The sequence below is a fragment of the Plodia interpunctella genome, chromosome 6 (assembly GCF_027563975.2).
Source record: "Plodia interpunctella isolate USDA-ARS_2022_Savannah chromosome 6, ilPloInte3.2, whole genome shotgun sequence".
NCBI lineage: Eukaryota > Metazoa > Arthropoda > Insecta > Lepidoptera > Pyralidae > Plodia > Plodia interpunctella.
The window spans coordinates 2,455,608-2,478,729 of NC_071299.1; the positions used below are offsets into that span (position 1 = coordinate 2,455,608).

Below are 23,122 nucleotides of genomic sequence, written 5' to 3' on the forward strand. Positions count from 1 at the left end.
TGGAATTTAATAATTTCGGTAAATACCTATACAGAAGCAGACAAGTACGACTGCTATAATTTTATTTTTATTTATGCATTATGTTATATTCTACGTACCTTACATAAGTAAGTAGGTACTTAAACCAACACTGTCTCACATTTTATAGGTATTATGTAGATAAAAATGGTAAACTGACGGGATTAGGTAGGTACCTACTTAGTATGTTTTCAGTCATACAAAATATCTCTCATTGCATGTTACCGATTTCATCCAGGATTGTGGATTCGGTTGTGATTTTATAACCGGCCGCCTGCCAAGGAGGCTTGGCGTGGAACCTTGGGTACTATTGTTGCCTATCAGCTAACAAGGCTATGTGTCCCTTATTCGCCTCGTACGACATCTACGTGAGGATATGAAGTGACCTTTTTCTAAGGAACCAAACCCAAAGACTCACAAATAATATTAATAGCATAATCTTTCATTGGTCTACTACATTTTGACTAAATACGTAAAGGAATCTTTCGACACCGGATATCCAAGGCGAATCAGGGTGGAATTCATAAAAATGTTGACATTTTATGTTATCACCCCGCATTAAGGGTACCGTGACGATTCACAACCCCATACATCGAAAATCAAATAATTATTAACCGTATGTCCTTGGAATAAGAGTCATTGTCCCTGAAAATACAAACTGTCAAGGGTGGTGTAACAATAAAGGTGTTAGAGATATTTCCTTTTACTAAAATTTTAAGAGGTAAAATAAACCTATAAAAAATTCAGTTATAAGATGGTAGGTAGGTACCTAGTCATGGTTTGTTTTGAATCATGGAAGTAAAACTTAAACAAATTTGTAAATGATACCTAACCCGTTCAAAAAATATAGTCATAAGTCACATATTTTGGTATTTAAGATACTAAAACATGGAAAAAATGAAATTATAATATGAAAGTACTTGTTACATTAAAAAAAAAAAACAGATTTTACGGAACCCGCGGTGCCCGAGCTCGACTCACGTTGACAGATTTATTAAAACAATAAAATTTTTACGTACGTATGTACCTGTAATGCTTTTTTGATTATTTACTTCTTGATTTCTAATCAAATATAAATAAAATCGAATGCCAAATCAGTCAAATTGAGTCACAGTCAATTAAATTATAGCTCGACGCTCGCTCTTTAGAGATCGCAAGCCTCGACTATGATTCAATTGAAAAATGCCTAACACTCAATCACCATCAAAAGTAGGGATACGCCTAGAATTCTCAAATAAAAGACATCAATAAAATTATATATTAATTTTAATCAGACTCATTTCACAACATAAAAATGAGAAACACAATTCGGGTCCCACTTTACACCGACATCGGCATACAAACATTAGGCTGGCCACTGACGGTGTAAACCGGCCCGGAACAGGCACACAGTGCCGCAAACAAACTTTTCTATTTATACACTGAATCAGTACGTCGCGGACGCTTCACACTATACGTCCTCATACTACTACCCTCATAAATTAAATGTTTAAGCGCAATCCGATTCGCAATCACTTATTGAAATCATTCATACAACACAGTCAACAATAGAAAACATTGGATGCGGTCCTAACACTTGGGACCTGAATTCGATAATTTTGCCATATTAAAACACTGAATTCTTACAAACGAATTATACCACAATAACTCAGATTCAACAAAGATAGAAGAGCATGCATGAAGGGAGTGATGAGTATAGAGGAAGCAATCGAGCTTTGACAGGATCAGGAACGTGGCAAATGGAAATCCTTAGTACCCGTCAACCCCTATGAGATACAGACGTGATAATAATGTATTTATGTAAAAAAATAGGAAACCTTTAGATATGAAAAATGCCAAGGACATTGACATTCAATGTTTTGCACGCATTGTTTTTTGCGAATCGGACTGCTAGACAAAAGTAGACTGGAGTTGAACACAGTAACGCATAACGCACAGACAAGTTAAGATTTATCGGATGGCTCACGCACGCCTCGCACTATGGTACACTCGGTACTATTGTCTCTGCACACACTCGCACTACGTCATGGAGTTTACAGCTCGTCGTGATCATCCTGGGAACAAAACAAATAAATTTATTGATAAAATTGAAAAAGGCAACACTATATTTGGCAATGATTTACTTGTTAAACATTGGGCCAACCCGCACCCTAGAGCCGCCATCGCGTTTTAATCAATTTCTTTTAATTAATAGCGAAAACGAAAGTCTACAAATTATACTCTACTAGATGACTGATTTTAAAAAGTTACTATTTATTATAGTTACATATATTATTACTAATTTACTAAAATGAATAATTCTTATAGTGATCATGAATTCTCATCGTGTCGACAAAATTTTGTATAAGAGAAAATTATAATATTATCTAATAAAATCTTTTGTCTAGTTTATTTTCTGTGTTATTTTGTAAATGTTACGTTATTTATGTTATGTTACTTATATAATTATGTTACTTATATAAGAATATATTGTAGCAAGATTCAGAATTTCAATTACTACTTGAAAAAGATCTAGCAAATTTTTACTTTCAAGAAATCCATTAAAACTGCTAAAAAGAAAATTATAGTACGCCTTGTCGAATTGCTGTGTTAGTTACGGTGAAATGTTGACACAAATGTTTAATTGAAATACATATTCCATGTCACAGTTTCTAGATTCAATCAAAAAATCAGTTTCCCCAATGTTCAAAAGTTTATTTTTCAAAAATGTGTCATGAAATGGTAGTAAAAGTACGGTGTAAGTATTATAATTAACAGACGAAATTAATTACAGTAGTACTTTATGTCATTTCAGCAATTTTTTAAAGAATAATATCGACTACAATTAGTTACCAATAGGTAAATAAAGAGAAATTCAAAGCAACTCACCGCAGGCACCGCTTCACCCGCATCGGGCTCATCATCGAGATCCTCATCGTCTTCATCTTCCAAAGGCTTCTCAACCTTCTCCTTCTCCCTCTCCGCTTCATCCTGAGCATTCTTCATCTTCTTCTCACCCTCTAGAGTCTGCTTCAACGCCTCTCCTCTCTGCTTGGCAGCTTCAATGTCATCGCTGAATAGGAAGTTGTCGAAGATAGTTCCGGACTTGACTTGCCATAAGTCGAGACCGACTGCGCAGAGTTCGTCACGCTTGTAGAGGTTCTCATCGGGGGTGTACTCTGGGTTGTCGATCTCGGGGTGCACCCATGGGCCTGTGTAAGCTGGGTTGTCGATCTGAAAAATGTTTGAACGATGTACAACCAACTGATTAATTCATATCACTTTGCAAATCCATATCCTTACATATCCATTACTATTTTTATAAATGCGACTGTCTATCTGTCACTCTATTTTTATAAATGCGACTGTCTGTCACTCATTTATGGCTAAACCGCTGGGTTGATTTCCGCAAACGCTCACTTTTTTGGGGTGGAACTTCATTTGATTATTCCTTACTTTTGTGCCCATATTAAGTTAGATTTCTAACACTCCACAGGATTCTGCTGGTTACATATTTATTAATCATGTCATTACATAGTCACACTTATTTCTTCACCTTTATCAATCGACATATATTATTGCAATAGTGAGAGAAACCTTTTATTGAATAAGAATGTGTATTGTATCCTTTTGTAAACGCTGTTGGTTTCTTTAATAAATAAAATAAATAGATATGAAAGCCTGTGTTCACATAATTAAGTTCCTGACTACATACACAGGTTTTGTTTCTAGATTGATTCAAATAAGTAGCAGTAATAAAGTAGTCTAGCTTTTTGTATTAGTATGACTATAAATATAAAATATACGGTGTTGAAAATAACAAATTAAATATCGGAAAAATTTTAAACTCTACCACTAATTGTTTGCTCAAGTCATGAAAAAGCTAATATAATCTAAGCTAATACAATCTAAGTATTACCTACATTTACTGTTTAACAATACAGAAGTCAATAAAATTGTTTTCTCGTTAATAGCAGCCGGTCGCTAAGTGTCATTGACATCTAACAGCTAGAGTATACATGTAACTGTTACATGGGTCAACAAACCGACGCGTCTATATATCGAATTAGCACCTATTTTATCGTCATGTGACGTCATTTCTATGCTGTATGCGGTCTATGCATTCTTGTTTTTATATAAATTGATAGATGCGTTTTTAAATAGTGAAAGTAATGACTCATTACTATAACGAGTCGACACCTTTTTATCTTTAATTTCTATTTTGTGATTGGTGTAGAATCGTAATTGGTATTATTTAATCACAAAATAGTCATTAGAATGTTCATTTATATAACATTCAGCAAAAAACCTAATCAAAAAGACCATAAAAGAGCAGTTTAAAGTCGGAGCAGATTCGAGTCTTGAAAATTTTACAGTCTTACTAGAAAACGGTATAAAGACAGAACACAATCATGTCCACCCAGAATGAATAGTTACTGACAACTAGAAAAGTCATTTCAGAAAATGACATCTTAAAATGGGAGTATAATATGTTTTAATGGTGATTTCCAAGGCCGGCCGCGGGCGTCACAGCCCCGAGTGTGCAGAGATAACGCTAGAATGTGCGAGCGAGATAGATTACCTGCTTGGGAGCCCAAACCCCCTTGTAGTCGGGGTTGTCGATCATGGGCGGCTCCCACTCGCCGTCCATGTCGTCGTCCCAGTCCTCCGGCTTGCTGGCGTCCGGGTCCGGGATGTGCTCGGGCTTGTCCCAGTCCTCGGGCTTCTTGTCCTCCGGGTCCGGGATCGTGGGCCGGTCGTCCCAGTCTTCCGGCTTCTTAGCTTCCGGGTCCTGAGATACGTTTTTATTTCAATGTATTCTGAAGTGTTTTACATTGCGTTGCTTTATTAGAATTTATATTATAAGTAATATTTAAAGTAGCAACGTGAATTAATAAAACTGTTTAAATAATTTTGTAATGGTATTATTAATCTTGATGAGGTATTTCCAGTACGTATCTAATAAGATGAAGGGTCATTACTATTACGAAATAATTCAGATAAATTAATTTTGTAACCATATATATGTATACGTAAGAAATGTAAGAAAAAGTATCCTAAAAGACTTAGAAAGTTACGAAAATAACTTATTGTAGCCAAGATTTCAAAACCGATATCAAACAAGTATTGCACAGATCCGTACCTTGATCTTCTTGGGCGGCAGGAAGTCCCAATCGGTTTCCAAGTCTCCTGATTCCACCTTCTCGTTGTCGATGAGCACCTCATACGTGTTGTCCGGCTTCACGATCAACGTGTACAAGTGTGTGTACACGTCATCCTTGCAACGGATGTCCTTCTTGATCAGGTGGTTCTTGCCTTTGTAGCTGAAGATCACGTGGACCTTTGGAACAAAAGAGACGAATGGTTTAGAGTATGGAGTATATAAAGTCAATGCATTTATTCATAAATTAAACCTTCACAGTTTTCCACGTCAAATTTTAAGAATCAGCATTATTCAAAAAAGCTTCGGACGAATGACATTTCAGAACGAAAACTACTACTGTAATAAACGGGACCATTCCCTCTTAAAATCTCGTAATTTTAGAAGACAGGTTGGTTTCAAAGTCGCGAGTCTGCAAAAAAAGCGCATCTGAAACGCTGACATTGTTCAATCGCTTGTTTGTGAAACCAGTCTAAAAACTATGTAAACTAACTAAGAATTAGCCCCTGTAAATAAAAATAGAGAATGTGTCACAGAAATTTAAGGGAAAATAGGCTACACGGAGGCTAGACTGTCGCATATGACTCGAATCTGGCTAAACATAAACATTAAATTTCTTAATCGTTCTCAATCGATAGGGATCAACATTAGCAAAGTATAAAAAATATATATAAATCAAATAAATTATTTACATAAGGGCTTCTATATAAATATGTATAAAAGTGTGTGTTGGTACCTATTTGGATTTTGTGAGTTACTAGTAGGTACAGTAAATTACCTTCATAACTTACTGTAATTAAGATCATTGTTAAATGACCCTTATCAATTAAAAGGTAATCTAATATTCATTGAAACATTAACATAATGGAAGTGAAATCAATGGATTAAAAATAATTGCATAACTTCCGATTTCTGTACTTTTATAGAGTTAAATGGGCCCTAATAGCCTAAAGTGATAATTATATAGGTACAAGGCCAGTTGCGAGCAAATCCATTTATTTAGATGAAATGATTTTCTTTCGGGGTTTTTATATATATATATATATATATATATATATATATATATATATATATATATATAGCCACGTCAGTCAGACATTAAAACATGGGGTGTAAATAATTTTTATTTAAACAAATGAAAATAGTGGGACAAATTAGTTCTGTACCATTCATTTGTCACATTACATTTATCACCTATAACCTTGAGTAGGCATGGTTTTTGTTTGTAATAAATTTTTAGGACAATTCTACAATATCTACTGAATTAGTAGTCAACCGAATGTTAAGATAGAAGTATATGCAACGACAATAGGGACGAATTGGTAATTTTATTTTGTAGATTTCTGTGTATACTAGTTTAAATTGACTGAAAAAACCTATGTTTAGAATACTAGCTGCCGCCCCTCCCAGCTTCGATCTAGCAAAACCATAAAAAAATCTTCCTTCTTTTCGAGTGTGTCAATTGCTAACACTGGTGTCAGATTTATACCATAATAAATTATGTACACCTAAATTTTCCACATGAATTACACTTTTCTTTTTTGGTCTATGATTTAATTGAAATCTAACCATTCATTAAAACATTTCATGTTATGGAATTTGACTGTATTCCTCTATCATTGTAGGCATCATTAACTATGTTTTGTGAAGGACAAAGAGTCGTAAAAATTATCAAAGATAGTGATCAACATGGTCACCCTATCACGAACTGTATGTAAGCACCTGGCGTGTTATTATATATATCAACATACATGCAATGGTAAATGAATACAATATTTTTATATTTTTTGTGCTCTTATTAGTTATCTGCGAGAGAATGCATATAGCATTAAGTAAGCCATTTGTTTATGAGTTTGTTTTCACTTGTAACAATAAATTCCTTCTTTTAAGGAGTTTTAATTTCAACACTTTGTACATTTCACAAAACATTTTTTTTTTCTATTTACAGAAAAAAAAAATGTTAATATAGAAAACTGAGAGCGACGATATAGGTACTTAGTTAATTTTAACTCTAGTAGTAGGTAGTCATTATGATAAGTCAATGATTACAGGTTAAATGAGTCATTTTAAAAGAAAGTTCATTTACAAACAATAAACAATAACCATTTCTGACAAAGGTATTTTGGCAATTATATTTGTATGAGCATTGTATGTCATTCTTTGTTTTTATTTACATAAGTTTGATTTTTGAAGCTAAATAAAATACATAGTAACAAAATCATATCTCAAAGCTATGCACACTCAATGGCATGTCAAGATTTACTTCATTGAACTTTAAGTGATGCCAATAGTTTGTAGCTCGTGGGCAATAACTATTTAATATAAAAATTGAAAGTGCCTGTAAAGGTTTATTTTCTGAATAAATGATTTGAATTTAAGCTGCAGTCATAAATTTGGTTAGGTGGATGTGCTGTGATGTACACAGATAAAATACCTAAACAAGAAATTAGCATGAGAAAATATATCCATAATGTACTTACTTTCTTAGTGCCAGGTCCACAGATGTCAGGGCCAAACATAATCTCATATGGGGACTCTCCGTGCATGTCTTTCTGGTCGAGCTTGCAGTCGAACACTTTGATATAGCCGCCTCCACAGTCAATCTCCTGCTCGTGCTTCACCGTGAATTGGATCACCAGGGGCTTGCCCTTGTTGCTGAAGGGCTTAAATTTGCGTGACAAAGCGTAGAAACGAGCATCCTCTGAGGTCTTGAGACCTGTAACCCAGAGACAATATAATTTTTTTCAAAAATATTCTGTAATTTCGTGTTATAAATTAACTTTTTTTCAGATTATTTTTGTGTAGTTTTAGAGCGTTATCTCTTGGAGAATTTAGAGAATACAGTTGTTTTACGGTTTATACCATGATAATCAAATTAAAACTATTGTGACATGTCTATGTATGACAAAATTGAATAGGTAGGTACAGTAAATATTAACTTATTCATTAGAAGTGTACAAGAGACCCACCTTTATCTTCCTCAGGATCATTGTAGAACTTTCCAGCAGTTAGCTTGAATTTGCCAAACTCTTTGCCAGGGTGCTCGCTGTATACCCAGTTTGTTTCCCATGAATCTGTAACCAGATAAGTAGTTTCCAAATCTTAGGACAATACACCCCGAAAATAAACCGGCAAAGGAACAAATCGATATCACACGCGGCAAGCCGGTCGGTGCAAAACCGCATTAGTAAGAGATGCGTTTTAACAATGAAACTTGAAATGAAAATACTTACCATCGGGGAACTTCTCCTCGAAGTATATTTCACAATTTATTGAATAAATTGTCAGAAAACTGACAAACGCTAAAACTAAGGATTTCATTTTTTATTCACTACAACCACCCTCGCAAGTAAACTGGCCACGAATAACTTCAAAATTGGCAAATTCCCTATTATTACTTCAAGCGACTCCGATCATCTATTTCAACTACTCACAAAGCAAATTCCTATGAATGAAAGAGATAGTTATAAAGTCATTGGCTCAACCTAAAATGAAAGAATGAAATAGCAATAATTTGTCGTCGTATTGAATCATGAAAGAATGAAAGAGATAGAAAATTAGAAGGTTTGACGTTTTGACTTAAATAACGCAGACAGATGGAAACTTGTCATTGGCCCGCTGGTAACAAATAGAAATTGAACACACTGTATGAAGTTCGTAGAAAAGAGGCGCGAAGTTTTGAACTCAATTTTTTCTTTGTTGTACGTGAATTGTTAATTTACGACGATTTTATATATAACAGTGTCTTTATTTTATTCCTATATGAATAGACATTTAAAATATTTATTTACTGATGAGATACTGCCACTGTAACAAGATAAAATAAAACCTGCAAATAATGCTATTTTACTAGCTGACTGAATTAAATTATTTGGGCCAATCACCTCTTCACAAGGCGTGAGAAAGAGATAAAAAATCGGAAAACGAGTTGTCGGAAGGAGAGGTAACTATAAATAATACGTGGAAAAGCGTGGTGGGTGCAGTGTATACTTTCAGGGAAAAATTATATCTCAGTAAAAACAAGTAAAGTTGAATCGGTAATTACGTGGTTATCTCTTATCGGTAGAATAATAAATATATATATAAACAAAATAGACGCTTTTATACTGAAATGTTTTGTAAGAAAAAACATTTTACCACTTCAGAAAATGCGATCAGCTTTTTGAGGCGAAGCAATCGCTAAATTCAAGGTTCGATTATTCAAACGATGTCATCCAACGAACGGGATTGATACGACAAAACGTAAACTAACATTCACTTTCATTTGTTCGTCTCGAAAGTCTCGTAGTAGTAGAAGTCTTATGGCAGCGTGTGTCTAATGTGAATGGCGATTGTACTAAGGCTAGGCTCCTCTAGGAATGGAAGTACCTAGGCTACTACTTCCAGTTGAAAAATCTGAAGTAAGTTTGTTATCTGACATCGAAAGTAGGTACCTACTTTCGGTAGGTATATTTTCAATCTTGAAATAGAATACTATGTTCATTTTATCAGAAACTTTCACGGGTTCATTGTTGATATTCGAACCAATCGAAAACAAAGGTACTTATTTTAAAATTTCAGCTTCTGAAGTTCTGAGTGAATTAAATTATTATGTATCAGAGCAGAAAGTTTTATTCGCACATTAAATTAGTTGTAATTTTTAAAGTATCTATTGACAAAAGAGGGCGTCGTTACTAATCAACTGTTTGGTGATTCATAGTAAAAATAGATCTGTTTATTAGCATGCCAATTACTTTGCACCTAACAACACTCTCTTCCTCTCATTTTCGCGCGTTCCCGTCTTCATTGAAAGCTGTGGCGTCCGAAGCCCTGGATCCTACGTCTACCTTACGAACCGGTGCAAATGCGCGAGTCAAACAATTGTTTATCTATTGTGTCTGTATGTACCCATGGTATTTTTTCCTCAGTAATACTAGGTACCCATTTGTTATATGAAATTTATTACTAATCTGAAAACTATCTTTGTTAGTCATATAAATTAAAGCACGACGCGAGTGTGAGTGTACATACGAGAGTGCGATACTCTTAAAGTATTTGAAATTGACAGAAAGAGACAAAACAAAGTTTTAGCTTAAAATGTGCTTTATAACTTAGGCATCAAAGGATCGCTACTTAATAAAACCAGTCACGTTACCTTAATTTTTTAAATATTTATTTTAAAATATAACCTAGGAAAGATCATAGACTACAAGGAAAAGTCTTCTTTAAAGTCGTAATCATCTTTCTTAAAACTGGTTAGAGTAACATTTTCCAGAACGCCCGCCAAATCTACCGCTTTCTTTTCTTGCCTCGCTTTATTCTTCTTGTCCTTCTTGAATTGCATTTTCCTTAACTTATTCTGTTTGACGTTCCCTTCTAGAAGCATCTCTGGGTCAGTTTTGCTGCGTTCTTTTGCTCGATTGCTTTTGTCTAATTTCGACCTTATGTTTAGAGTTTTAGGGAGTATACTTGACTCTTCACCGTCAACTTGCATTTCGTCTTCGAGCATGGCTTTGACTGGTCCCGTACTTGCGATCTGTAATGCAAATATTTTTTGAATACAAAAAAATATGACAATTTCTGATTTATAACGTTGATGCGACTAGCGTGTGATGTCTTAGGATACGTCATGTCCTCCACTCCGGTTGATGTCGTACATGATAATGAAGGATTAGAAAGCTTTGACAGCCAGCATTCTCAAAGAGGGTCGGGCAGGCGGGTGACCATAAGATCAGCGCCTCTCTTCAAAATTTAATGGTTTATTTTTTCACTGACAGCGGCAAAAATGGGTGTATAATTGTCAAAATTTAAAAAGCTGGTCCTCTAGTGTTGCAGGATTCTATAGCCTGCGGTGACCACTTCCCATCAAGTGGGCCGCATGCCTGTTTGCTTGGTCACTGGTAAAATATTCCAGTGAAAGTGTTTTTACCTTAATGGCTTCAACGTCACTCCTATGCGCGTCCAACTCGCCCATGGCTTCAGTCTCCATTGCTTCGAATGAGTTGATGTCAAACTCTTGAGCTATGGCCGACACGATCTTCGCGTCGATGTGTATGTCGGTGTCCAACGTCTCTGGGGGCTCCGTGAAATATCGCACCTGAAACAGAAAATTAAAAGTACAAATTAAATAAAATGACAATGGATGGCTCACGAAAGTATAGAAAATAATATGTTAGATATTCACTGAAATATGAAATAGCTATAACACCATCATTTGGGAAGTTTTATGTCTCTGATTTATGTTTGCAGCAGAAGACACAATCACTCGCGGGTCCACTCAGTCTAGCTGGAAATCCGAGTACACAAAATTTTATTGCCTGTTCAGGCCTGAAAAGATATCTATTTCGCTTTTGTTTTCGCAAAGGGGTAAACCGAGCTATACCCTTTAGCCGATGCCTATCGAGAGCAAAAATGTTGTATTTTCGGGTAACATATAATAAATCCTTATATCTTTACTTATTATAAAACAAAGTTCTCTGTCGGGTTTGTCTGTCCACGATAAACTCATAAACTACTGCACGGATTTTCATGCGTTTACATCAATAGATAGTGTCATTCACGGGGAAGGTTTAGCTAGTCTATTATAAGATAAATCATAGACTACCTTGCCGGTGTTCCAGTCGTTGAGCAGTATCCTGGCGGCAGCGTCCTGGTCGGGCACTCCGCCCTTCCGGAAGCGGCCCATGCGAGACGCGAGAGAAGCGAAGAACTCCTAAAATCCACATCAATAACCCATATTAAATATAATATAACACATGTGAAAGTACGTAGTAGTGTCACGCTTTTAATGCATAACCGAAAAAATATAGTTCAAGCAAGGTCAAGCATAGACAATCGCGAGGGGAGCTGCAGTAACAACTAGTTAAAAATAATTAGTTAAAAATCACCTATAACTACGAGAAAAAAATATTTTAGACGAAAGGGGGATTTTTTATAGATAAGTGTTTAATCCAATTTCTAAGAATAATTAAACAAGGAATCTTTACTAACTTGAGGTTTGCTAAATTCCGCAACACTGTACAGATCCATCAGAGTATGCTTGTTAGCCCGCTGCAGTATAGCAGTAGCTGGGGTGGCAGGATCCTTGAGGCTCCCCACCCTGACGGCGTTCTTTAGCGCGACGGACGCGTCCGTGTCCGAACCAGAGTGGAACACTATGCCCGGACTGTCCAGAATCTTTATCTTTGAGTCTAGCTGGACCGTTTGCATTTGTCTGGAAATAAGGAAAAATATTTGAGATGTAAAAAATTTGGAATCGAACTAACTGAACCAACGCCCCTGTCTATCTGTGACAGCACTCTTCAAGAGACAATTCCTGTTCTATTGCAGAATTTTTTCACCACATTGTTATTTCAAAATCAAGTTAAAAGCGTGAAAATGTTTGATGATTTGGTTTTTTTTTAATGATTAGTCGAAAATGACGTCATTTAACTACATTAAAGTTTAAAGGCATCTAACCCACATAAGTTTAAAATACTGAAATCAATCAGCTGATGTCAGGCTGGTCTCAAAATCACTTTCAATTGGCTACTTGACTGGGTAAAAAAATAAATACATAATAATACGTAATTTACCATATTTTTGTTCTCATTAAAGTAAATTAGGAATGCATTTCGGCCCTTAAAAATCGTGACGTCAAAGCACACCACACCTCACTCCATATATTTTTTGTTTTGGAAATACGAAAAAAATATCTTATTTAATTATTTGGATAGTAGGCAATTAGTGATATTAGCATTTGTAAAAACTGAATGTCAAGAGATGACTTGATGTAAACTTAATTTTGCCACCTCTTGTTAGCCATTTCTTTTCGAAATGATGTTCTTGAAACAAATTACATTAGACTTTACACCTACCAACTTACTCCGATGAGGAATTATTAGGAAATTAACTTACTTTGTAACACCAGGAGTGCTGCCAACATTACACGCTTTTGATCTGTTAAGACTATTTATAATAGAGCTCTTGCCAACATTGGGGAGACCGACCACACCCACCGTGATCGAAGTCTTTATACCTTTGTTCCGGCAGTAGTTGCCTAAAAGGCTCATTAATAGTTCTGCTCCTACGCATGATGAACCTGAAATCATTATCAAAAAATTAATAATCGGTTTGTAAATAGAATGAGTCTGTTTGAGGACATATCTATTTATAGATTATACATTGACTGAATTTGATCTTTAAAAAAATACATTGCATTGTATTTTTTACTTTAGGCGGGACATAGTGTACCAGTCAATCTATGTTCATAAAATAAATGAAACTCAACGGCCCACACTAAGCTTCTATCACAAGTCCAATATATGTATATAAATACAACCAGAACTGCAGGCAAATATCACAGGTCCAAATATTTGCCCCCGCTGGTAATCAAACCCAAGACCTCCAAATAGCAGTGGCGTGGCGGCCACTATGAGGACGGAGGACATCATCAATCAAATTATATGATTTCAACAAAGTTTACCTTTCATCTCCTTTTCCTTTACAATATGTTTCATCTTCTTCCTTCCCAAGTTGTGCTGCTGATCTTGTGTGGAAGCTTTGAAAGGCACAGCCGGGGCTGTTCGGCGGAGGTACTTGAGCCAAGCTGTCAGGTTCGCGCGGGGGACAAGATCTGCTTTGTTCAAAACTAGGACTAGACGCTTGCCTGACTCCCTTACTGCTTCTTCTACTTGTGTACAGCGGGTTCCTGAAAGATTTATGACATATTTCAAGAACTAGTGAGCAAAAATTATATATTTCAATTAAAAATTGCTAAAACATCAGACATATAATATTGTTGAAATATACCATTATAGAATTTCGATTATTTATCGCAATAACTCTACTCTCTATTGTATTTTAAATAGATTGTCGGACAATGATATTTTATGATAAAATATGCCTATATAATACAAAAGAGTTATTGCGAAAAATAATCGAAATTCTATAATGGTATATTTCAACAAGATTATATGTCTGATGTTTTAGCAATTTTTGTGTGATTATAATTAGGTATTTTAAATAATGGAAGGAGTAATTTGAATTTTTTTATGTAAAGAGTTTTCTGTCAATTACGGTGACAGGATTAATAATTTTAATGTATATGATCACAAATTTAAAACAAAATGTAACAGTATGAAAAAATAGATCTTTCTTTTCAATGTAATAGTCTAAAATTATTTCGGTTAGTTGCAATCTAGAAGCTCAAAAAATTCTTATGCTGTGTGTAAAATGTTAAAATGCTCAACCAATTTCTAAAATTCTTTCACAAGCAGGTTTTTACTATTCCTGACATAGGGTACTTTATTACTCCAATATTCCAACTGAAACAAAGACACACAAAGCGAAATAGAGGAATATTAGTGGCTCTAATTATCAGCAACTGTCTGCGCCCCAGGGCTTCGCTCCCATGGGAATTTGGGGATAAAATGTAACCTATATGTTATTTTGTACCCGTATAACTTTCTTCGCATTTATAATATTAGTTCAGATTGGGATAGTTTTGAAACCCAGTTAGGTCACTAACTAGCTATTTCTTAGACAAAATAAATAAATCTAAGTACAAGATAAAGAACGATGACAAAGAGGCTTTGCTCAGTAGCGCACAGAAAAAGGCTAAAATGATGATGATGTTGACTATATTTGCCATTTTTAGTAACCTCTTATTATTATTATACATCTAAAAATTACTATTATTATTTAAAAATAATGCCTTATATAAGAGTCACAATCTAGACCTACCCAATGGATCCCTAGCATCAACAACCTCCAAAATGACCTCAGCTTCAGATATGACCTTTTTGAATTCCCTGTAGTAAGTCTTCAGTGAATTCTCCTGTTTTCTGTCCTTGCCCAATTCTGTGTCTTCAGTTTGATTTTGATCAGCTTTGAATGCATCATGTACCTTACCTCTTGTCTGTGCATTTGCTACCTAAAATAGATGTAACATTTGTATTAATTCAATACTATGTTTTACTCCAAAAACATGACTACACACATAGAGAGTATAAATAGCTGTCAAAGTTTAAAAATTATGGAACAAAGAATCTCACAGACAAATCTAAAAAATAGGGTATTCCAGTCATACTGATTACGCCATAATAAGCAACAAAAATGGCCTAAATCAAAATTATTATATTAGAGAGACATGTATTTAAAATTGCATGAAAATCCAAAAATGAATAAAATGGTATGCTTAGCAATTTAATTCCTAAAAATGCTTCAATTGTAGCAAATTCTTTCGGCATTTTTTTTTTTAATTCTTTAATTTCATCAATTGCATTAAATTCTCACATCTGACGCTTTATTATCATTACTATATTATTTACTGTCATACTCATGTTTTCTTGTTAGAATAATAATTTTTATCATTCTGTGTGTACCCACTTTTAATCTTACAACCAGCCATTGTACGCTGTTGATTCTTTTTTTTTTTACCATAAGAATGTATAAGTTTTAAACTGTTGAGTGCACCAGTAAATAAATAAATAATAATAATGAAAAAGATCATGAATTACACAGTGTTTTTTTGCATGGTCACAAAAAAAATCACTTAACCCATCAATCGTGTAGAACGCAGACACAATTGTTTGACCGGTGCATTTAATGGTTCGTAAGTTAAATAATAGTGAAATTATTACCAATGTATCCATGCTAACATTGCTGTTCTTTTTCTCCTCCATTTTCTTCTGCTTCTCCAACTTAGCCATCTCCTTTCTCTTTAGTCTCTCTTCTTCTTTATGCTTTTTCACAGCTTCCACTTCTTTCAAAATTTCTTCTTTAAAAGGACATACATTGGGAATCTGCACAGGTTTAGGTTTTTTCGATTTAGGGTTCTTTTTCGCTTCCTTCTTAAGTTTTCGGTTGTGGTCTCTTACTTTTTTTTCTATTTTGTAGCGAAGACGTGCTGGCTGTCGCTTCGATTGCTTTTCTGATGGATTAAATAGGAAATATATGAAAACATAACTAATTGCCCATAATTTTAAACCTCGTTGGACATAACCTCAAAAATGTAACAATAATTACTGCTATAAGTACTTACTCAGTTTAAATTTTGCCATTCTATATTATGAAAATCAAACTGTTAATAATAACAAAACAACAAAATCTTAACAAAGATAATATATATAGAGAAATAATAAAATATTCTCCACACTTCGCACCTGGCACCTTGCTTGCACAATGTTTTGTTTATAAACTTTTTGACACTGACAAGATAGATAATGATATACCAAGATGTCAATGTCAACATCAATAATACTTATTGCAGTTGCGTCGATGTTGCCCGCTATGAAACACAAAGAAAACTAAAGACGACGACGTCGACGCGAAGGGCTATAGGGCTAGGGCCCGTCGCGTCGACGTCGTCGTCTTGGTCCAAGTCATGGTCATAGTGCGATAGAAATTTCCAGTGTATTCTATATTTCTCTATATATCTAAAGTGAAGTATGGGCGAGGTTATTTATTACCGTTTGTCAAGAAAGTGATGAAAATAAATGAGGGCGATGTCTCCTGTTGGCTGGCAGCACTGGTTGTTTATCAACTAATCTTCACATCAAAACATGTACCTAGTTTCTTTTAATAAAATTCGTTTTCTTCACTTTCTTGACTGTACTGTTACAGGCGGTAATTAGTCATGTGGCAACACATATTTGCGTTCATTAATTTTAAAATTTTGAATTCATCAAAGAGTAAAATTCACCGAATTACATCATAAAAAGTTTTGTGCTTGCTTTTTTATTTCAGATTTAGCTACTTCAGTGACAAAGTTATTAAATTAGTACCTAGGTACACCTTTACCACCCCGATGCTTTAAAAAGAAACCTACTTTGCCTATAAAGTTTCAGTACCTATTTTCTTCACTTTTATGTCTACCAGGATTTTAATCGCTTTGCTTTGATATGTATGTTCGCTCGCTTTGATAGATAGGTATTGTATTTTGGAAACTTTTCCGAATAACAAAAAACTATTATTATTCGTTCGATGCGTTTATCATCACTCAGTTTTCTTTCGTATTTTTGTGAAAATTGTAGGTATATTTTTTATCAAAATTCCGCGCAATAACACCATAAGAAATGGAATCCATCAAGTACCACCTACTCAACTTGCTCGCCTCAGGTGAACAAATATTAGTTATTCAGCAGCCGTTTGTTAAGCAAACCACGTCGCGCTTCATTCACGATACGTTTTCGTGAATGGAGCCCTACGAGGTGAAGGTGTCGGCGACGCCATATGATATGACGCTTTGTTCGACAGCAAGCAGCTGCAAGTCGCGAAACGGTCGTTTGTACCTGCACAGGTAACAGAAGCAACAGGTCATTTCTCTGCTGAGGGGAGCGGCGGCCCGGCAAGCCGCGTAGCCGGCCCAGTCGCCCTCCGCGCTCCATACGAGCTACACTTCGCGTCCGTGCGCCTTCTGATTACACCACGATTTACTTTCCCGCGACCGTATTGACGCGGTAATAAGTTATGTGCGCTAACGCACCACTCAGAGTGTCATCCGTCCTCATCGGTGATCAATTGTGACGGTTCAGATGTCTCCCAGCTTAGAAGGGATCATGTTCAACAGGAACGCGAACCTGTCGGCGCGACGGCCACTGTTAGTGGAGGCGCAGAAGCCTCTAGTGGTGCCTCCACGCGCTCCTCCCCGTGACACCGGGCCGCGTAGGCCCGTGCCTCCGGCTAGGAATGTCCCGGATTATCCCTACGAATACCGACCGGATTACTGGAAACCATCGAACGTCGAACTCGAAAAACGATTGCAAGAGTCGCGAGCTCGCGAGAAAGTTGGTTACTTTCAAGACAAAGTTACGTCCCCGGAGCTGAGTTTGGACCGCAGAGAAGCGGAACTAGTATTCAAGTTCGACCCTCACGCTTCGGCCGAGTATCTGTCGAGCCAGTATCGGGCTCCTACAGTGCACTATGCCAAGCCCGCAACGCCAGTAAACGGGTTTTCTAACCGTGTCCCAGAGAGAGACGGGCCCTTTGTGTTCGGAGTGCACAGTCCGAGCCAATTCCCGATCCCACGACGGGACGACGACGATTACGATTATTCCGAGGTGGCCGAGGAGAATGGCCGAACCGCAGTTCGTGACGATGTGTCGGAAGACTTAAATTGCTGTGATAAAGTGAACGAGTGGACTGTACGAGATAAAAAATGCAAAAGGACCTTGAATCGGATGTTTCAAATTAAAGATAGGAGGAAGGTGAAAGGTAGCAATAAGGAGAAGATAAAGTGTGTGTTGGTTGGTGATGGAGCAGTTGGGAAAAGCTCTTTGATAGCTGCCTATGCACAGAACAAGTTTCGGGAAGAATATCAGCCGACTGCTTACGACACATTTAATGGTAAGTTTGTTATAAATAGGTATCTCATTTCTGCAATAAAATTGATTCAATAACATAATGAAACAATTAGGGAACAACTGATAAACGATTGCTTCGCAAGAAAACGTACCTTACAAATCATGTGATTTATCGCAACGACCCTGATTAGGTAACAACGTAATTAGTGTAATTGCAATACAAATCATCATTTAGGTAGGTGAGGCAGATAACGTAAACAACAGGAAAATGTACTTTAATACACTAATTCACAGTGACATAGGTAGTGACCAAGTCTGAAAGGACAGCCTGTATGACCAACCTGTAGATAGGTAGCTTCCTACCTAAATGAACTACAAGCACCCACAGCACAAGAGACTATTGTAAACTAGGAACTAGCTATTTATTTATATTCGAAAGTCTATGGTGATACTTAGTCCAGTTACCTGCCTAGCGACTATGTAATGCCTAATGTAGATATCTGTGATATAGTTTATTAAATATATCACAGATAATCATGTAATACTGGGTACCTTCCGTCTTTTTCATTGACAATAGAATAGCTGGTATAAACAAGCCGGTCTTAGTACGCCATATTTAGCAGGCAGAACGAATCAACGGATGACTGTGGCTTCTGTGACCATTGTCCTCCATGTTTACACTACTAAAGGGCTGAGTCAAATCTCCGATCATAAAAATGTTACGTCACAAGTGTCATAACGTGTTGAATGTTTTTGTTGTACAAAAACATTCAATGTCATACACGGCTAACTACCTAGGTAGGTAGGTACTGTAAGTACGGGTAATTATTACGTAAGTACACTAGAAACTCCCAATATTTTATTTCTCAAACAAAAGTGAATATGGATTGGTTTACACACACAAAAAATCCAGACTGGAACTTTTTGGATTGGACTGGGAAAATACGGAGTGAATACCTATCTAATCTATCTGCCAGTGAATACTTAAGCATAGTGTCGTTTTCGTGGCTATTTTAAAATACCTAGGTATGTTATCTACAAAGTAACGTAATCGAGCTCATGCTTACTTTAAATTACTGTAAAATCTAGGGAGCATAGGGATCAACGTCCCTGACGTTTCGTTATCAAAGAAGCTCGTACATACCTACCTATAACATAATATGTAACAAAATAACAACTTCGCGGTCACTGATTTTTTTCAATTATGTTCACGCTTTCTCATTTCTGCTGGCAGCGGTCCGATGATATCCTTCTTATTAGGCTAATGTTCTCTGGTTTTGCTTGAAGCATATTTCCTAAAACGTTCAAAATCTGATATATTTATTACGATTTTAAATATCTACTTATGCAACTTAACTGATATCCAATGAAGATGAAATGAAAACCTGTACAAAAATCTCGAGAAACTCCGAAAAAAAAAGGTTTAGAAAATAATTCCATGATTAGGTTCGTTGAGTCTTTTCAGGTTTCTTTGAAAATAATTTGTCATTTTTGTTATTAGCATTTAGCTCGCAGTTCATTGGCATTTTTCTAGAACCAACTCGAGTCTGTTAAAACAATTCGATGTCATATTTTCCTGTTTGTAAATAAAATGAACGAATGTTATTGTTATTAATCAAATGAGAATCCGATTGTAAAGTTCACCGAAGTGCCATCGCATCGAACCTGGGTCCAAAAATACCGCTCCTGAGTCATTGATTGTGTTGCTGACCACTCTATTTTAAGAACAGAGTGACACTTCAATGTTTACTAGGATGAATGGGTTCCTTTGGCCGAATCATACCAGCAAATGAATTATATTATCCCACATTGGTATTATAAGTTAAATATAATGAATAAACATCGAAAATGTTCTTAGGAACTAATACTTTAGGAAATAAAATTAAATTTAGGCTAAATATTATTACTAGGTAGATAGTTGTATTAGATTCTGCATCAAAAACCGTTTTTAAGTTTGAAGAAATATTCACATCTTTCATCTAGACACAGTCACAGATTTATTCATTAGATAGTTTTTACTGTGTCTGTCCTATGACTTCGCGGCTTCACAGTCCCGGATACAACCAAGAATACGCCAGATAATATTTCCTGTAAAAAGTTAAGCAGATATTTCCTGATGAGCTAATGTCTATATCACAAATGTTTCATCCTTGCGCTATTTGTGTATCACACCATTATCTTCGATAACAGCTTGGTTGGAGTGTTGTAGACCGACGATAGATTCGTCATACTACGATACAGCGACTGCAAACCGATAGAGATAGTCTTATCAATAGCAAGGTGTATATGAAAAATTTTCAATTTACTTATATGTAGAAGACATTGACGTAAATCTGTTTAACCTATGCTATAAAAATTATTACATCTTCATCGTTTTACGGTCCATCCATTGGATGAATAAAATCCCCGTCGATAAATAAAATTATCCGATAGAAAAATATTTAAGTATATCGAGACAGTAACAAGATTGTTTATAATGAGCAGAATCTGAATAATACAAAACATTATTAGTAACAATTTAACTCAATTTTAGACGATATGGAATAAATAAATATATTGGGACAAATCATACAGATTGAGCTAGTCCCAAAGTAAGTTCGAGACTTGTGTTATGGGATACTAACTCAACGATACTATATTTTATAATAAATACATAGATAAATAAACATCCAAGACCCGGGCCAATCAGAAAAAGATCATTTTCCATCATGACCCGACCGGGGATCGAACCCGGGACCTCTCGGTTCAGTGGCAAGAACCTTACCACTGCGCCACCCAGTGTGTCGAAGGAAGGATTCGAAGAGAAAATGATGACATCTATGAAAATATAATAAGTAGAAAAAAACTTTCAGAAAAGTTTGCAAGGCTCAACCTACTGACACACGAAGAATTTGCATCTCATACAAACTTACTGCAGTAACTTTTTCAAGAACATAAACGCAAGTTTGTTCGTGCAAATGCATAGAGTTGGCGAAAGCTCTTTGTGTACAAGCTTTTGTTTGTGTACATGTACAGCTTTCGAATTAGCATGGCTCTTTCGAACTTATCAATAAATTATTATAACCCATGACGGATATTTGCAGCATTGTTTTTATGTTTCCATTGTATTTGTCTGTTTTATGTGTACGTACTTTTAAAAATCACTGTTTTTGATTTTGTAAAACCAATATCTTATGATGACAAGGCAAACCAAAACCAAATACCCCATGTGTTTAACTTCAAGAAAAAATAAATATATATAGTAACAAATAAATATAGGTGTAGATTTTCTTTCTCGATGTTTGTTAAGAGTTACTCGAATATTCTGATGGAGAAAATATATTTTATTAGCAAAATACGTGTAAATTGAATACATAAAAAATCTGATTTGTAATGACTCATGACCATTAAATGGTACCATCTGTGCAAAGGAAAAAATAAGAATCAGTGAGAATGAAATCAGCGTCTGTATGTCATCTATAATAATGAGTATCTGCATTCACAATTAAAATAAATCTAATAATGTTAAGTTTGCCATCATATTATATTTATTGAATAACTCGAGGTAAATTAAGGAGAACTTAGCTTTGTGAAGTCATGTCATTTTTTGTATGATAAAGTAAATTTTCATTAGATGATTCTACACTTTGCAGAACCTTCCAAGTTCACTTCACTCCACATACATTTATTTGTAAATGTTAAAATACGCATTTATGCTAAACGGTAGCCTTCATTTACTAACAAAGGAGTGCTAATTACATTAATTATTACAGATAATTTCGGCCTCTTTATGTATTTCTTTATACTCGTGTAGCATTGACTTCTTTACGGTTGTCATTATCCTTTCGTTTCGAATCACGGAGACAAAAGTGCTTTGGTATATTATTTTACGGTTTTCGACGTATTATAAGATAACAATATAAGACGCCTCTACTTTCACTGTTTTCGAGGCTTCTTACCGTAGTACCGACAAATCCCCTTAGGATTTGTCGGTCTCTCTCTCTCTCTCTCTCCTTAGACCACGCTTGTTGCTTTATAATGCACAGGTAGAATGTTTTTTATTTGCTAAGCAAGAAGCGCCTTTGCTTGTGCTTCATGTCAGGAAAAATATGTGTGATTGAAAATAAACCATGTAGAATTAAGAGTCACTTGATCATATTTCTCATACTGTTTCGTGTCTACAGTCTACATTCATTATTAAGATAACCTTCTGTATTTTGTTAAATATATTATGAGATATATTCGAAATGAACGCCTTACTTGAGCAATTTTCAAATTATTAACTAATGAGTGAATAATTTGAAAATTGCTCAAGTAAGGCGTATAATAAATGTATTATTAAGTAAATATATGGTATCACTGTAAATTTAGTAATTACAAATAACCTAAACATTATGAAAGTCTGAATCTGGAAGATTTAGATAATGGATCAAGGTGTGAAAGATTTAGATTAGTCTTAAAGACTTTATGTGTATCTTGTAACGTGGTCTTTTCTGTCTCCAAGTTGCATGCAAATATGTTTATCTGGAGTTACAATGAATAACCTTTCTAACTTTGAAATAAGTAATTAATATTCAAGATTTTGTAAGTCTGGAGGTAGGTATTTTTAAGACAATGAAATCATAAAAAACTCAACTACTTATCATCTTCAAATTAATATTTTGAGACCAATCTAAGAGTTTGACTTCAAAACAGTTTGATTGATGATGGTCCTGTCCAAATG

General features: G+C 35.4%; 3 protein-coding genes across 3 annotated transcripts in view; 1 reads left to right on the forward strand and 2 right to left on the reverse strand.

Annotated features, from left to right (window-relative positions):
* Positions 1 to 1,266: 1,266 nt before the first annotated feature.
* On the reverse strand, positions 1,267 to 8,583 carry Calr (Calreticulin). Its single transcript, XM_053747180.1, has 7 exons — positions 8,392 to 8,583; positions 8,128 to 8,232; positions 7,639 to 7,874; positions 5,141 to 5,338; positions 4,580 to 4,789; positions 2,887 to 3,231; positions 1,267 to 2,072 (listed from the first exon to the last, which is right to left on the reverse strand). The coding sequence occupies exons 1-7, from the start codon at positions 8,477 to 8,479 to the stop codon at positions 2,052 to 2,054; spliced, it is 1,203 nt and encodes a 400-aa protein (XP_053603155.1). The 5' UTR covers positions 8,480 to 8,583; the 3' UTR covers positions 1,267 to 2,051.
* Positions 8,584 to 10,288: 1,705 nt separating this feature from the next.
* Ns1 (Nucleostemin 1) lies at positions 10,289 to 16,331 on the reverse strand. Its single transcript, XM_053747181.2, has 9 exons — positions 16,161 to 16,331; positions 15,760 to 16,049; positions 14,861 to 15,050; positions 13,602 to 13,826; positions 13,034 to 13,217; positions 12,128 to 12,350; positions 11,742 to 11,849; positions 11,067 to 11,234; positions 10,289 to 10,673 (listed from the first exon to the last, which is right to left on the reverse strand). Exons 1-9 carry the CDS (start codon positions 16,177 to 16,179, stop codon positions 10,344 to 10,346), a joined length of 1,737 nt encoding a protein of 578 aa, XP_053603156.1. The 5' UTR covers positions 16,180 to 16,331; the 3' UTR covers positions 10,289 to 10,343.
* Positions 16,332 to 17,374: 1,043 nt separating this feature from the next.
* The window catches only part of LOC128671062 (ras and EF-hand domain-containing protein-like), a 34,775-nt gene continuing 29,027 nt past the window's right edge, over positions 17,375 to 23,122 (forward strand). The window contains exon 1 of the mRNA XM_053747182.2: positions 17,375 to 18,463. Within this exon, the coding sequence (XP_053603157.1) occupies positions 17,653 to 18,463 (811 nt within the window). The 5' untranslated portion in view covers positions 17,375 to 17,652. The remainder of the gene's footprint in view (positions 18,464 to 23,122) is intronic.

What these genes read in the sequence shown, in the direction of transcription:
- Calr (XM_053747180.1), bottom strand. Translation starts at nt 8,479, where the DNA reads ATGAAATCCTTAGTTTTAGCGTTTGTCAGTTTTCTGACAATTTATTCA. An exon ending in GTGGACCTGGCACTAAGAAA is followed by an intron (nt 5,339 to 7,638) that starts GTAAGTACATTA and finishes TTTGTTCCAAAG; the next exon opens with GTCCACGTGATCTTCAGCTA. An exon ending in CGGGTGAAGCGGTGCCTGCG is followed by an intron (nt 2,073 to 2,886) that starts GTGAGTTGCTTT and finishes TTTTGTTCCCAG; the next exon opens with GATGATCACGACGAGCTGTA.
- Ns1 (XM_053747181.2), bottom strand. An exon ending in AGCACTCCTGGTGTTACAAA is followed by an intron (nt 12,351 to 13,033) that starts GTAAGTTAATTT and finishes CCTTATTTCCAG; the next exon opens with ACAAATGCAAACGGTCCAGC. An exon ending in ACGACTGGAACACCGGCAAG is followed by an intron (nt 11,235 to 11,741) that starts GTAGTCTATGAT and finishes TTTCTGTTTCAG; the next exon opens with GTGCGATATTTCACGGAGCC.